The 17,405-nt window shown below is 38.2% G+C and overlaps 1 protein-coding gene across 1 annotated transcript in view; it reads left to right on the plus strand.

The window, feature by feature from the left end:
- The first annotated feature begins 496 nt into the window (after positions 1-496).
- The window catches only part of FAM81B (family with sequence similarity 81, member B), a 104,170-nt gene continuing 87,261 nt past the window's right edge, over positions 497-17,405 (plus strand). Inside the window, exons 1-3 of the mRNA XM_006885391.1 lie at positions 497-632; positions 1,028-1,125; positions 6,480-6,544. Coding sequence (XP_006885453.1) covers positions 497-632; positions 1,028-1,125; positions 6,480-6,544 — 299 coding nt within the window. The remainder of the gene's footprint in view (positions 633-1,027; positions 1,126-6,479; positions 6,545-17,405) is intronic.

Here is a 17,405-nt window from a genome sequence, read left to right on the forward strand (position 1 = left end):
AAAGTACAACAATGAATGAATGGAATTCCAAAATCTCTGTAGATGTTAATTGAAATTAATAATAATAATAAAAGTCAGAATCAACTCAATAGGTTTTAATGATTCCAAAGAGTCAGCTGCCTCGTTTTAGCAAATATCTGGACAGTTTAGAGAGTATGGTAGCATTTTATTTTCTTTTTACTTCACATGATACTGTGGAACCTAGTGTCTTACCAAGCTGTGGAGGTAAAGCCAGAGAAAATGTGAAATATCAATGTTACCAATAACTCCTTCCCACACCGTTAAACAAAAAGTAGTGATTTGGGTTTTTTAAAAAAAATTTTAATAATTGTAATGAACATTTACAGAGATTTTGGATTTCCATTCATTCATTGTTGCACTTTTCATAGGATTAAATAAAATCCTCAAAGCTACTAACTCCTTTAGACTTAAGAACAAAACCACTGACATCACAGATCCTTCCTACAATCACAATGGCACTGAGCACACTTGAAAAATGCTCCAGAAACATGAAGACTCTCATCAAGAGGAAATAAAGTTTCCTTACTACTTTGACTTTCTAAGAGAGAGAAATGAAACTTCTGACCTTTCAACAATAAACAAAGCTGGAAAACCAAACGCCATGAACCCAGGTATTTGTTCATAGACTACTTACACTTGGAGCTTTCTCCTGTTTGCCTGGTTTGCTTACATCTCTCGATACAGATAAAAAAATTAATCCGAAAGGAGAATCTCAAATGACCTGAGCACGACTATAGAAAAATTATTGAGTTCAAAACTATTATGCTTAAATGAGTGCACAAACTTCAACAAAATGTCTCCAGGAAGTACCTGTATTTCCAGCTTACCATAGGTTTGATTGGGACAGAGGGGAGAATTGAGGTGATGGTAAGGACAGAGGGAAAGTATCAAACAAATTGGAAACCTCTTTCTAACTTTATCCATAGTCCAGAAACTGCCCTTACCACCACTACTAAAAATTCATTTGCCATAGTTCCTGAGCTGATTTTGCATTCTGGTTGCCTAGACACAGATGTAAACAAAAGTGCTTCTTCGGCAGCTGAGGAACAGCCAGATGGACCTGATGGCCCCCTTCCTGGCTCAAACAGTGGCCAAGAAAACAAAGCAAGTACTTTTAGATAATTCTGTTAAAAATAGAACATTTTAATCGGCTTCTTTTGCTTATAGAGTTTTAAGGCTTTTGGAAGTGTGGCTTTTTCTTTTCATTCTTCCCGCATTTCCTGTTTGGTGTGACTCCATAAAGTGCCAAAAGCAGAAAATAAAAAGGTTGTCAAATTGCTTCTCTGACTGACTTAAAATCTGGTACAGAATCTAGCAAAAGCTTGATAATTATTTGTTTTTAACGACGATTCAAAGAGAATCATATTAAAGTATATAGACTTGATCACTAATGTGAAAATTAGAAAAACTAAATAAAAATGTTGATTAGTTCTTGTAATAACTTCCCCAGTCATTAAAAATAACACTGAACAAGCATTGCTTATAGACTTTATTCAGTATTTCTCATGACATCTGGCCAGCAGATACTGATTACTAGTAGGAGATAAACATCAAATGCTTAATTTGTTATCTATTGACTGTACCATGAACTAATTGTGTGATTCTGGTTAATTATTAAACCACTCTGTTTTCTTTTCTGTGAAATGGAGCTAATTAGATCTGCCATATAAAATTGTTGTGAGCTTTGAGTGAGTCACCTATGTAAAGGTCTTAGTAGGAAAGGAGAGCTCAATGAATAATGGCTGTGATATGGTTACTATTATCACTACGTACGTATCTTGAGCAAGTTTACTTGCTTTCCTCCAAGTATCTTAACTATAATCATCTTACTTTTTTTTAGAGTTCAACCCTTTATTTTTTTAATTTCTCAGTTGGCATTTGTTAAATTACTTTTATGTGAGCAATGAAATCAGTCATTTAAAGACTTCTAATAGGGTCACTCACTACATGATGTCAGTCTAGAAACTAAGGTGTGCCTAATCTAGGCCATGGTCTTCACAATTACTTGTTATGCATCAGAGTAGAACAATGAATAGGAATGATGGGGAAAGAATTGATGCCTTTGAGTTGTGATGCTGGAGAAGAGTCTTAAACATACCGTTGAACTACCAAGAAAAAAGAATAGGTCTGTCTCAGAGAGAGAGAAACCATGCTTCTCCTTGGAGGATAGGTTTTTGAAGTTTCATCTCACATACTTTGGTCACGTTGCCAGGAGTGACTGGTCCTTGGAGAAGGACATCATGCTTGGAAGGGCAGAGGGATAGCACAGGAAAGGAACCCCTATGAGATAGATTGATACAGTAACTGGGGCAATGGGGGTTGGTATGCCAGAATTAGTGAGACTGGGAGACTGGCTCAGGACAGGGCAAAATTTCGAGCTGCTGTACATTGAGTCACTGTGGGTCACAGGCGACTCAATGGCACATACTAAAAAACAACAGTAGGGTTGCTTTGACTCATAGTTGACTTGATGGCATCTAACCACTACAATGGTTACATTTGACTGTGTGGATCATAACAAACTGTGGCTGACTCTGAGAAGAATAGGAATCCCAGAACACTTGATTGTGCTAATGCAAAACCTATACTTGGACCAGGAGGCAGTCATCAGAACAGAGCAAGGGAACACTGCATGGTTCAAAATTGGGAAGGGCGTACGCCAGGGATGCATCCTATCTCCATACCTTTTCAACCTGTATGCAGAACAGATCATCCGGGAGGCTGGGCTCTATGAAGAGAAATGTGGGGTCAAGATTGGTGGAAGATCTATTAACAATATGCGTTATGCAGATGACACAACCCTGCTTGCTGAAACTGAGGAGGACCTGAAGCACCTGCTGCAGAGGGTCAAGGACTGTAGCCTCCTATATGGCTTGAGGCTCAATGTCAAGAAGACAAAGATTCTCACCACTGGGCCAATTGGAAGCATCAGGATGGATGGTGAAGAGATTGAGATTGATGAGATGGATTGATTCAGTGACTGGGGTAATATAATAAAAATGGGGGTAGGTGTGTCAGAGATGGTGAGATTGGCACAGGATAGGACAGAGTTTAGGGCTGTTGTACATAGGATCGCTATGAGTCACAGGTGACTCAACAGCACATAACAACAACAACATATGAATATTGTGGCTGAAAATCTCATTAATTATTTTTGTAATATGTGAAGGCTTCAGTTGCTTAAATGAACTAATATTATCCATATAATAGAGTTAAAATACTCACAATATCTCTGGAAGGATGCAATCACATCATACATAAAATTTTCCACAATTCATAAAGAAATATTTACATTTTAAACATTACTGAGATTTTATACTAAAATAGTCACATTTCAACTATTTTTAAGTTGTGTGTGTGTGTGTGTGTGTGTGTGTGTGTGTGTGTGCGCCATCAAATTGGATCTGACTCGTATAGGAGGAGATTGACCCTCCTTCTCCAGCAGAGCATCTGGTGGATTTGAACCATATACCTCTGGGATTGCAGTGCAGCTTCTTGCCACTAGGCCACCAGAGCTCCCTTCTATTTCAACTATTATTAACAAATGGAAACTCGCTGAGGTTTAAAACCTGATAGTAAGAGGCAGGGCCACCAATTCTCCCGTGTTAACTGTAATTTTGTTATGAGATAATATGGATTGACACAGTAACTGGGGTGTTGGGGATAGGCGTGTCAGAGTCAGTGAGACTGGCTCAGGATAGGGCAGGGTTTGGAACTGCTGTACAGAGAATTCCTGTGAGTCACAGGTGACTCTTTGGCACCTAACAACAACAATTTTGTTATACTTACATGCCACAATGTGAATGAAACAGAACTGGCTATATAGACAATTAACAAAAATATGAAATTTTAGATAAAATACAGTCTTGGATACATAAGAAGTTACCTAGAAAATTAGAAGAAATAAACAACCCTTAATCAAAACTAACACCAAACTCATTGCCGAAGATTCTGTCAACAGCAACGCTATAGGACAGATTAGAACTGTTCTACAAAGTGTCCAAGGTTGTATGGGTTTTGTGGTGGGGGGGAGAAGTTATTTTGAGAGGTTTTAGTTTTAGCAATATCTTTTATTGCAGGTCTGGGAGAGAAGAGAATTCTCTCAAAAACTGCCTGTCTGGCTAAATAAAGATGGTTATTAATTTAAAAAATAATACTTTTTAAATTATACTTTATTTTATATTGGTTTGCATACAAAAATCATATACCTTGTGTTTCATTTGAAACTCACTGTATGATTGGAGAAATACATGAACACGAAGGTGGTTGGTATGTGTTTATAGAAGAAGACTGCCTCTTACTGGTAAGTCAAACCACCAAACTTTTAGTTAGCCCCTGAATAAACACATTGCCACTGGGGCTCCTAACAACATTTCATTCAGCCAGTTATCAGAGGCTGTAAATCGCACAGGAGGAGATTGTCCATCTTTCTATGGAGCTGCTTGTCAGTTTGAACCATTTCCCTTAGGATTGGAAGTGTAATATCTTATCTCTAGACTACCAACATTTGTTGTTGTTGTTGTTGTTGTTGTTGTTGTTGTTGTTGTTGTTAAGTGTTTCCTTGATCTGTTCTGATAACTGCTTCCTAGTCCAACGATAGCCACAATTTGTTGTGATCCACACAGTCAAATGCCTTTGCATAATCAATGAAACACAGATAAACATTCCTATCATACTCTCTGCTTTCAGCCAAGATCCATCTGATATTGACTATGATGTTGCTAGTGACACGGCCTCTTAGTGGTAAGTAATTGTGCTGCCAGTGCAAAAGTACAGTTAGGAACTACCAGCTGCTCTGAAGGAAAAAGATGGGAGATCTCCTTCTGTGCAAATTCCTGCCTCTGAAAATCCTCTGGAATTAGATGTGAGTTGATTTCAGCTTGATAATACACAGCAACAGTTTTCCAACATGATAGTGTTCAATAACATGTTGTTGTGGTTGTTATATGCCGTCGAGTCACTTGCGACTCATAGCGACCTTATGTACAGCAGCCCTAAACTCTGCTCTGTCCTGTGCCATTCTCACTGTCTTTGACACACCCATCCCGATTACCCCAGTCACTGAATCAATCCACCTCATAGAGGCCTTTCCCCTCCTGCGCTGTTCCTCCACCCTCCCAAGCATGGTGTTCCTCCCAGTGACCAGTCCCTCCTTACAACATGTCCAAAGTATGTCAGACAAAACCTCAGAATCCTTGCCTCCAAGGAGCAGCCCGGTTTAACCCTCTCCAGAGGAATCTGTTTGTTTTCCTAGCAGTCCATGGTATCCTCAATACTCGTCTCCAGCACCACAGCTCAAAGGCATCAATTCTCCTTCTATCCTCCCTAGTCATTGTCCAACTCTCTGATGCATAACAATTGATTGTGAAGACCATGGCCTGTATCAGATACACCTTAGTCTCCAGAGAGACACCATTACTCTTCAGTACTTTGGAGAAGTCCCTCACAGCAGACTTTCCCATCGCAGTACATCTTTTAATTTCCTGGCTGCTGGTGCCAAGCAAACTAAAGCTGTGAACAATCTCAATCTCTTCACCATCCATCCTGATGCTGCCAATTAGTCCCAGTCCTGTGGTGACAATCTTTGTCTTTTTGATATGAAGCCTCAATCCATAATGAAGGCTGCAGTCCTTAACCATGAGTCAAGAAAAAATATTCTATGAATATAATTTGCTCATAACTTTTAATTGAGGAGGAACATCATTCATACTCTCCCTACTGGATCTGATTCAATGACAGACTATTAAAATTAGTATATAACTAGCTCCTATTTTTAGACTTTAAGAGAAACAACATTACATTTTATAAAAAACATAAAACATTTTCCGAACATGCCAAAAAATAAAAGGAAGTACATATGGTATCCTGTTTCCTCGCATAAATTCTACAAAATTATGGACTTTTAAACAAATAGAACTTTCTAGTAGTATGATACTTTTATATTTGAGGTTGTCACTTAAATACGTAGTTAGCCATCTACGTGGAATAGTAGTTAATTATGTAAATCATGTATTCTGTAATCATCGTATTCTGTGCTTTAATTTCTCACTGACTACAGTAATCTTGCATTAGGTTTTTCTGAACAAACACAGACACTTGAATTAGTTCTCCACAGGAAACAGCATGCCAGGAATAATTCACTCTGAAAACTTTGGTAGTTAACTTGATCAATCATCACTGGCTATTCATTAAAATTTGACTAGGAATATTCTATGACATTGACTTTTCCAAAAGTGTTTTCCTGACTGTGATACCAAATCTATGTGTTTTCTCAGAACTTAATTTTTGTTTTAGTCATTATGATAAATGGGGTTTGCTCAAGATTTATTGCACCCATTGTCTATAATATTTGGTGTATATTTTGTTTCATTTAAAAATATTTAAATAAGGATAAGATGTATAAGATTTCCTTTTAAATAATCAATGATACATTTTTAAATCCTTCACTTTTGTTTTAGGTGAGGTTATCTCCAGCCAAAATGTCAACCAAGAATTCTACAGATCTAGTTGAATACACTGGAAAGTAAGTATAAATTACAAATTTTAACTTATATTTACTATATTTAAGGATATAGCTAGAAAGTACTCAGATGAGACCTTTGGACTTTTTTGCCTTAAAAAGGAACTTCTCTTCAGCAATAGAGCAAGATAAGTCTCCCTATTCTATTCCTTTCTGGTTGGCAGAGCAAGCCCATTCACTGCCTCCTTCTTCAACATGTTCCCTAGGTTTCTGTACGTCTATGGATGATTAATATAAGCAACAAATTACAAACAACATGATCAAATATAGTTAACAGTGACTTTCCATTACCCTTTCATGATGAAAATGAAGGGAACTTTGGCATCTACTAATTATAATAAAGCTTCAGATTACTATTTCTATTGCCACACTTGGAGTTCATAAGGAAATGTCTCCAGGAGAGAAACAACCCTGGGAATTTGGTAAATTCATCTTATTGGTACATGCATGTTGTCTAAAAGATTCTAGAATTCTCATCTCTAAGGTGAGGTACGGTGGTTAAATGCTCAGTTGTTAATGCAAAAGATGGCCATTCAACCCCCTAGTGACCCTCTTGTCTGAGGAAAAGACTTGTCTGTCTGCTCCCATAAAGATTACAGTATAGAAAATTCTAGAGAGCAGTTACACTCGCCATAGGAATAAACTGAACAACAAACAAACAGCAAGGACAGCATTAATAATGTAGCAGAAGGTGGAATGCTATAATGACTATTTATAGGCCAATTAGAGTGATGACATATTAAAGACAATAAATAATTTTTATGTTTCCATTTGTTCATCATCAATTCACAATGACCAACATCTATTGATGATGCCTATGTAGCCAAAACTCACTTAAGCTTAATTGAAGGGAGGGGAAAAAAGCCAGTTTTCTTTTTCTTATGCTGGTGACAGGAACGCTGAAGGAGGTCAAGAAACTATATCTAGTCTCCTCTATCCTCACCAGGGCCCCCCAACAAAGCATTTCCCGCCCTGGGGGATTAGATTGCGGGGTTTCTACCATCCTGTGTGAGTTTCTTGTATGAAAAGGTGAAATAGAGAAAGAAAATAACACCTTGATTTCATGTAATAAACGGAAAATGAAAGGAAAAAAGTAAAAACATCAACTATGTCTATACTTGAGCCTTCTCTAATCAGCTGTGTGACCTTGAGCAAAAGAAAATCTTTTCTGTTCTCTGGCCAATCTGTGATTCCTCCATGAAAAGAAATAAGGGATTCGAGTGACCTTAAGTAATAAGCAACCTACAGTCCCTAATGCTATTTAAGATCAAGACAAGAGGCAGATTGCATTTCCAGGAGTCAGATTAGAAAGCTGTCCCTGATTGCTGCATCTCAATTCTACATCATAATTTTACCACCAGTTTTCTTGTAAGCATTCTACGTAATAAAGCAGGTAGCTAAGGTTTAAAGATGTATATCTCCATCTCCAAGGAATTTAATTTTGAAAAGTCAATTTTGACCATAAGTCTATTTTTTTAATTGGCTTTTCTTGAAAATTTTTTTCTAATTGTTAAACCAAATATTTTTCAAGGTTTCTTCAATTCCTCAGATTCTTTGGTCTTCAAAAATAGGTTTGTCACTATCCATTCATTTAACATCTATCGAGGAGTACTGTTATATGCTGGAGCCTCAGAAAATCCGCTGAGGGGTCTGCTATGAGTGGTTGCAACTCCATAGCACACAACAATAGTCTGGTAGCTAGTCTTTAAAAAAGGAATTATTATTATTATTATGAATTCATTTTCCATATATCTAATGAATGACTACAGTGTGCCGGAGCTTTGTGGCTAGTCCACAGAGAGCTGCTCCGCAAGAGAAAGATGAGCGATCTCCGCTGTGCGATCATGGCCTCTGAAAATCCGCCGGAGGGCCAGCTATGAGCCGGCTCCAGCTTTTGCCAATGAGTGAGTGTGACTTTGTCATAAGGACTGTGTAATTGCAGAGCTTCTAGAAAACACAACAACAACAAACAATTCAGGCCTCACGGAACGTCCATTCTAATGAGGAGAGACATACATTATTCAATTGTCTGGTCAGAGTTGGTCTCATTGAGGATCTGACATTTGAGCTAAGATTAGAAAGCTGTGAGGGAGTTGGTCATTTGGATACATGCAACATTCCCAAGGCAGGAGCATTTCCTTTACCAAGTAAGAACAGCGTGATGACTGAAACAAAGCATAAACTTGAACTACATTTCGATTCAGACTTGATTTTAAGATGCCTGGAAGGGACCTCTAGTTTCTGCTGCCATAGGAAAGTCTCAATTTCCTGAACAAAAAATGAAATAAATTTTGTTCTGAGAAGTTGTCTTGGTTGGGCTATTGCCAATATATATTTTAGGAATTCCCTCAAGAACACATTTTAGGAACATGAGGGTCTGGCTGACAGCCAAAGAGCTGTATTCAAAATTTGTATATATAAAACCTTCAGGAAGTAAAAAAGGGCAAAATAATAAATGATTAATGATTTCTCTTTTGAGTAGACGATGGCATTCCAGTCTGAAAAATATTCATTTATAAGGGGGGTTTTTTTTTCTGAGCATCCTGGCAGACACTTTATTAGTCTATGATGGATTTCTTTTGCTGCTACATAATGAAGACAAATATTTCACATTGCAGTTTACCAAAAAAAGAAGACAGAACTGTCCTTTCTGTGGGTAGGTCATGTGAAGTCGGAATTCTTTGGGATTTTATTTTGAACTATTGTGCTTATTCAGGGGTAACTCATTCCCAAGTGAGAAAGTTGAAATAGACTGCATAGTTTATGAAGAAACGGATACCTGGACATTGAGGTTATTTGCAAGTATTTTTATTAAGCAATGCTGTCTCCCAGCTCCTCCAACCACAGCCATTCTTAAATCTTTCCATTCTTACTCTGTATTAAGTCATCTTGTTTCATTCTTCCAGTAGTTCAATGAGGTGGATATTCTTCCTTTTTAAAATACAAGATGTTTGAGTTCATAAGAAGGAAGGTCACATATAGCTACTGAGTGAAGAACCAAAATTCTAATCTAGGAATTTATGCCTATGTTACTACAAAGCCTACATTCTTCTACTACTGTCACCATTCCAACTATTCTCCCAACTGGTACGCACACACACACACACACACACACACACACACACACACACACTTTATTTCTGAGCCCTCCCACAGGGCTGTCTAGATACACAGCCACAGTACAATCCTTTGCTGTTCTCATGCTAGCATGTTCTCACAGTTCCATTTGAGGGAGCAGTACCCTGCTGTGGGTAAGCATAGCTATAGGGATTGGGTATTACACACAGAAAATCCCACATCATTCAGGGTAGGGTTGCCCAGATGATGGTCAGTTCCTCACGTTAGGAGAGCTTCAGGTTTTTACCACAACTAAGATATTCTACTCTGATATGAAAACTACCTCAAGCTAGGGCTAAGGCCAATCTCAGTTCCCTAAAGCAGAGAACCAATTGCTCTAAACTCTGGGCTTCGGAAGGTCTATGGAAATCCAAGGAGAAAAACAAACTAGGCAAAGGAGAGATAAGTAGAGTGAAATGAAAAACTATTGAGTGTAACTTGTCTATTTAAAAGCAGGAGAACAATGCTACCTTATTTTCCTTAGGGATGATGTAAGAAATGATGCAGCAGCAGAAAGAACCATTGTTCTTGCCATTGGGTGTCATCAGATCAAGTCCAACTCAGAGAGACCCTCTTTACAAGAGAATAAAACTGCGCAACCCTGCATCATCCTCAAGCTCCAATACAGGAAAAGCAGAATAAAATATTTCCCAGCTCAATTACTTGTAAATCTGTAAGTCCCAATTTCCTCTTGCAGTGAGACAAATTATACTTAAGCCACACAATAGCCATGGGAATCAAATTTAAAGTTTTAAAAAAATGTCTATTAATCTCCTTATTGACTAGAGAAACTATATATAATAATATAATATTACAATAATATAATAAACTAAGCCCCAGGGGCCTAGTAGGTAAGGAGTTGCACTGCCAAATCAAAGGCATGCAGTTTAAGTACACCAGGAGCTCTGTGGAAGAAACATGGGAAGTCTCCTTTCATGCAATTTGCTGCCTCTACAAACCAGCTAGATCAGCCCTGAATCCGTTCTGACTCTATGGCACAACATTACCCCCACAAAATATACTCCTCTTCGTTATTCCTTGGGTATTGTTTTCAAATAGTTTACCATCTAATAATTATTGCTAATTACATTAACCGGAACCCCTGGTTGTACAATGGTTGAGATACTTGGCAGCTAACCCAAATGTTTGTTGGGAAAACCCACCAGTGGCTCCATGGAAGAAGGATACATCATATAAATTTAACCCCTCTGCAAACTGGACATTTACAATATCAAGGCAGGGTAGAGATCAGTTCGCTTAGTTTTGTTGTTGTTATATACTGTCAAATCACCTGAGAGATGCATAGTGACCCTGTGCCCAACAGTTTTGAACCCTGTCTATCCTGGGCCAGTCTCACCGCCTCCTTACCCCCATTAACCTGCCTGCTCCCTTTAACCCAGCTACTGTGTCAACCTATCTCCTCCAGGATCTTCCTCTCTTGTGCTGTCCCTCCACCCTTCCAAGTAAGATGTCCTTCTCCAAGGACTAGTCCCTCCTGGCAACATGTCCAAAGCATGTTAGACAAAGCTTCAAAATCCTTGTCTCTAAATAACACCATCATTTCATCCTCTTTAGGACAAATGTGATTGTTCTTTTGGTGGCCCATGGTATGTTCAATACTCTTCTCCAGAACCACAACTCAAAAACATCGATGATTCTTCTATCATCTTTAGTCATTGTCCAGCTCTCTTAGGCAAGTAGTTTTGAAGGCCATATCCTGGACCAGGCATTCTATCTCTACACTAACATTGTTGCTCTTCAGCGCTTACAATCTCTTATTCATCTATCATGGTGCAGCCAATTTGCCCAGTGGAGAGAATCTTTGTTTAGTTGATGCTGAGCTTCAGTCAATATTTTGGACTTCAGTCTTTGGCCTTCTGCACTAAATGCTTCAGATTTTCCGTTTTGGCAAGCAAGGTTGTGTCATCTGCATAATGCAGGTTGCTGTCTTCCTTCAATCCTGATGTCACATTTCTCCTCATAAAGCCCAGCCTCCTGAATTATTTGTTCCACATATAGATTGAAAATGTATGGAGAAAAGATGCATCCCTGACATAGTCCTTTCCTGATTTTGAAACATACAGTGTTTTCTTGCTCTTTTCTAAAAACTGCTTCCTGGTACAGATTTTGCACAGTCAGGTGTTCTAGGATTCCCTTTCTTCTCAATTTAGCTGCAATTTGTTGTGATCCACACAGTCAAATGCCTTTGCATAGTCAATGAAACACAGATGGACATTCCTCTGCTATTCTTTGCTTTTAGCCAAGATCCATCTGACATTGGCTATGAGGTCCCTGATGCCAAGACCTCTTCTAAACTCAATTTATGTTTCCAGTAGTTCTCTGTCAAGGTACTGTTATAGTTTTTGGATAATCTTCAGCAGGATGTTGTTTGTGTGTAATATTAGTGATATTGTTCTATCATTTCCACAATGTTTGATCACCTTTTTTTGGCATAACAATAAATATGGATCTCTTCCAGCCAACTTGCCAGGTAGTTGTCCTCCAGATTTCTTAGCATAACCTGAAGAGCATTTCTAGGGCAGCATTTGTTTGTTGAGATATGTCAATTGATATTCCACCAATTCCTGGGACCTTGTTTTTCGCTAACTCCTTCAGAGAAGCTTTCACTTCCTCACCATTGTCTCTTGATCATTTATTGTTTCAGGAAATTCTTCTGTGTCAGCCAATTCCAATGTACTCCTTCCATCTTATTGTGATGCTTCCTTGGTCATTCAATATTCTGCCCATAGCTTCTTTAAGAATTGCAACTCAAAGCTTAAATTTGTTCTTCAGTTCCTTCAGTTTAAGAAATGCTGAGCAAATTTGTCCCTTTTGATTTTTCTGACTTCATCTCTGCACATTGCATTATTTACTCTTTTGTCTTCCTGTACTGCCCTTTGTAATTGTCTGTTCAATTCCACAATTGAGAGAAATATCTTTCATCTGCTTTTTCTGTAAAATGCTTATCTTCTCTAATACTTCTCTAAATCTGGGAATTCGGATTAAGACACACTAAGAAGAAGGATTGGCCATCCATTTCCAACATAGCAGGCCTCTGAAAACCCTGTGTACAACAAAACACACGTAGACTAACAGATAGGGCAACTGAGGCAGTGCTTTCAAATATGGAAATACAAAAGAAGAGGAACAGTTGTAAGCAGACACTAGTGTTTGGACATGGAATGTGAGAACCATAAATGTAGGAAAATTAGATATTGTTAAGGAAGAAATGGAACACATAAATATTGACATACTAGGTATTGAGGAAATATATATTTTACCTTTAAGTATAAGCCAAGGGTCCACCATCCAGTCACTAATAGAGGGATTCTATTTGGAACCTTGTACCAACCTTGACAATTCCACAAGAACGAAGGCAAATCACACCGGGTACACTGTTCCTTTTGTGATATTATTGAAAAGTCACTGCCCAAGAAGAAGCTGCTTGTGTCTGGTGGAATAGATCTAGAACTTCTTCTAGTCCTCTTCTAGTCTCTTGGCTGTGCCACTATTTGGAATCTTCCCTTTTCTGGCCATGGTTTGCTTTTTCCTACATTATAAGTATGGAAGCTTGAGTTCCCTACCAAACTTCCTACCCCACAGAGCATTCAGCCCAGCTTTGGAAAGCAGCAGGATTGTACACAGGTGATGAAAGAAACTGCAGAAAAGATATCCAATCCATTGCTACACATAACACACACAGAAAGATTCTTTTTTCTGAACCAACAAATTATTCTCTCAGTTTCACTTTATAGTCTCCCTTCCCTCACCCCCAGAAGCACTGAATGTACTCAGACCATCACTAGCCATGTAATCAATCCTCTCACAAAAGTGGGGAATGTTTGCTTTAATTCTGCCGTTCTGTGTTCTAGAAAAAGATTAAACTTTTGAGAACTCCATCTCTGCATATTGGAGGTTGCCAAAATAGTTACCAGAATTGCATAAGTAAATTTAGCACTCTAGTCACAAGAACAGAACAGGCAGGGAAGGGAGAGGCTCTGTGTACCAACGCATCCCTGCGTCTGCCAGCTACAGCATGGCTGTGTGAGTTACACCAAACCGCAGAGAAAGAGAACTCGGAGTCTGGGAAATCTGTTCACATTCATTTGTCAGCTACATAATCAATGAGTTATGCAGGGCCCACATTTCACTCTGATAAAGGCTCCTAAGAATTATGCTACTGTGGTTAGTTGCTGTAGCTGGGTTTCTATACAAAATTTAGATTGCCCCTCCCCCAACTCTTATTTTTAGCTGCAGGTTGCATTTCCAGAAGATGGTAAGGAAACAGTGAAATTTTTTTTTTTAAATGCTGAACAGGACTTGTGATGAGTGAAAGACCTTAATTTTGAACCTTATCCATTATTTGATGATTTGCATGATAAAATATTTAGGCATTTCTCTTAGAAATCTGTGTTTGTTCTTCAAGTTGTAGATTTACAAAGTCAGTCTGAAAAGGATATAAGAAAAGAGAAATATTTTATAGGAATCAGATAAATAGGACTAAACACAGCATCACATCATAGTTCATAAACCATTATTCAAGCTCATTGTCAACTAATGGGTTCTGAGTCATATTGAATGCCCGTTAGGCTTCTGAGTTTGTAAATTGCAAAAGGAAGAGACTAACCGTCTTTCTCCTGTGGGGCTGGTGGTTTTGAACTACAGGAGACCTGTAGCTTTGGGATTATCTCAACACATACCAAGCTACCAGAGCTCCCTAAGTTTTAGTCTCAAGCTCAAAACCCCAAATTCGTTGTCTTCAAATTAGAATTGATTGATAATACAACCTCAGTTGAGATACTGGGACTGTAAATCACATGGGACAAGACTGTTCATTCTTCTCCTACGGAGCATCTGGTAGATTTGAACCACCAGAGATGGGCAGGTTTTCATTTAAGCAATGCAGCTCCCTACGGACGAGCCACCAGAGCTCCCTTCAACATTATTAGGGAACAATAATATTAATACTCTGTTGTTAGCTACTGTCAAATCAGGCCTGACTCATGGCAACCCATGTATAAAACAGTGAATCATGAACAAACCATTGCCTTATCTGTGCCAGCTTGACAATATGCTCAAATCCATTTTAGTGCCTGTGTTTTGAGTGTCTTCTAATCTAGAGAATTTACCTTTCAGCATAATATTGGACAATGTTATCATGTGACAATTGAGCTTACATTGGCTAATTTTGGAAATAGGTCAGCTAACTTTTCTTCCTACCATGCTTTAGTTTGTAAGCTTCACAAAACACCTGTCCCTCACAGATGACCTTGCTAGTATTTGAAATACTGGTGGCTCAGCTCCCAGTAACATAGCAACACAGGAGCCACCACAGTATGGCAAACTCACAGATGGGGGTGGTGTAACACTCCATAGTAATCAAAATAAAAATCTTAGTCATGAAAAGAAAATTCAAAAATGAAAGCTTTTCACTTAAATATGAAATAATGTTTAAAAATAAATCTTAAATACAAGTAACAAAAAGAAATTACCATAGTCTAGCATCAGGGTAAGTCATTTAACAGTTCCCAGGCTGTAGCCAAATACATTTGCATAGCCGTAGGTGCTGCCTTTGTGAGAGGCTTACTCCAAAGCGACAAACAAGAGAGGCCATCTGGACAGACAGGACAACAGACTGGCATCTGAGCAGAGGTGGCAGCCTTGTTCCACTAGCTGTTTTGTCGGGTTAGACCCGATTCTTCATTGTTCTTTTTGGATATAGTTTTGACCATCAGCTAACTAAGAGTGTGTGTACTCAGGCGCCTCAGAACCCAAGACCAAGTGCAGGCTGCATAGTATGAGTCTCAGTGACCCCTACTATTTGCTTTTATTATCTCAGTTATACAACCATAGAGCAAAGTCAGTCTTACTTTGCTTAATAAAGGTACAGAAACAGAAACATTTGGTTGTCAAATGTGAAGTCTATATCCTACCCTCACTCAGTCTTGTTTTCTAACTTAACAAGTTGCTTCTGAATGTCTAGAGATATTGATTTCTGATGAGAGTTCTTAGTCCTTATTTCACCCTTTAGCACTGAATGTTGTATCCTACCTTGTATTATTTAGTTATTCATATGGTCAGTCTTAAAAAATGGCATTCCATGTTTTGATTGCCTGACAAGAATCTAAATACCTGTTAAAAATCCATATTCTTATTTCCCTTTGTATTTCTTCTCCTTTTGAAACCATGTTTTTAGTAAACCTATGGAGGAAGCAAGGAATCTGCGTTCTAACAGTTTCCCTTCTCTCCTAGTCAATGGTACTAATTACCACGTCACTATGAGAAACTCTAGCTTTCACTAAGTTTCATGAGGGGGAAAAAACTATCTTGTGCATGGATTAGAGTAGATGTTTAATACCTATTGACCAATAAGGAGATCCGATGGTATAGCAATTTAAGCATTAGCTGCTGATGTTATCAGCAGCAAGGTCAACAAGTCGAACTCATCAGTCACTCTGCAGGAGAAAGAGCAGGACATCTGCTCTCATAAAAATGTAATATATTTTAGGGCATCATGATTATCATAAGAGTTCAGAATGAGGGTTGCAGAGTGGGGTATGCTTGGGGTGAGGGTCGGGCGATGTAGGGGGATTGTATACCAATGAAGGAGTTTTTCTTTTGCTTTTCAAGGAGAAGAGGGAACTGCGGGTGGGGTAGGGGGGTGGGCAGAGAGAAAAGTGCAACAATGAATGAATGGAAATCCAAAAAATCTGTAAATGTTCATTGACATTAATTTTTAAAAAAAGAAGAGGAAGAAGAAGAAAGAATGATTGAAAAAAAAAAAAACATGTACAACCTCAGACACTCTGTAAGGCAGTTCTTTTCTCTACTATAGGGTTGTGGTGAGTCAGAATCTATTCCTACTATGTTCACAGTTTTATAAGTAAGGTATTAGTTATATAGATAGAGTGTATTCAGCTGCTTGTATCAGAAACATTAAAATGACTTAAATATAAGGACATAGATTAGCTTATATAACAACAGAAATTTAGAGTTTATCTAACTTGGTGTCTCAGCAACAACCTCAAGTATCCCAGGGGTTTGACTTCTTTCTCCTTGACATTTTCATTTTCCCTCATGATCACAAGATAGCTGCAGGAGTTCCAAGCATCACACAAGGATATTACAATATCAATCAGAGGATGAGGTTTACTTTTGGTTTACCTTAAAAAAAAACACACACACAACCAAAACACAAAAAAACCCAACAACACGTTTTTATTTTAATTTGTATGAACATTTACAAAGCATATTGTGATTTTGTTTTAAGGTTTGTTTGGTGTTTTGTTTTTTTCCCCCAGTCATGCATTCTTTGTTCCGTAAGGATAATTGCTATACATACAATGTCTGATTGTCCATTCACTCCACAAAGACCTTTCCTTCACCCATTCCAATTAAAAGTGTTTGTTGTCTAGCCATTGATTTTCCTTTAATACCTACTTCCATTGACCATACTAGATTAATTTTCTTCATATGTAAACCTTTAGTTTTTATAACAATGGTCTTATACAGTATCCGTCCTTTTGTGACTGACATTTCACTCAGCGTTCTGACTGACATTCACTCAGTCCTCTAGACTCATCCAAGTTATGTTTCACAAATTCTTAATTGTGTTTCAATGTTTCACAGTACTCTAGTGCATGAATGTACGATAGAATGTACAATAATATACATTCATTCCTAATGGCCAAAAGTGGCAACAACATGGGTATGGGTATATCTGTTTGTGTTTCAGTTCTTATTTTCT

The sequence above is a fragment of the Elephantulus edwardii genome, unplaced genomic scaffold (genome assembly GCF_000299155.1).
Source record: "Elephantulus edwardii isolate Elephantulus edwardi_28Jun2011 unplaced genomic scaffold, EleEdw1.0 scaffold00043, whole genome shotgun sequence".
NCBI lineage: Eukaryota > Metazoa > Chordata > Mammalia > Macroscelidea > Macroscelididae > Elephantulus > Elephantulus edwardii.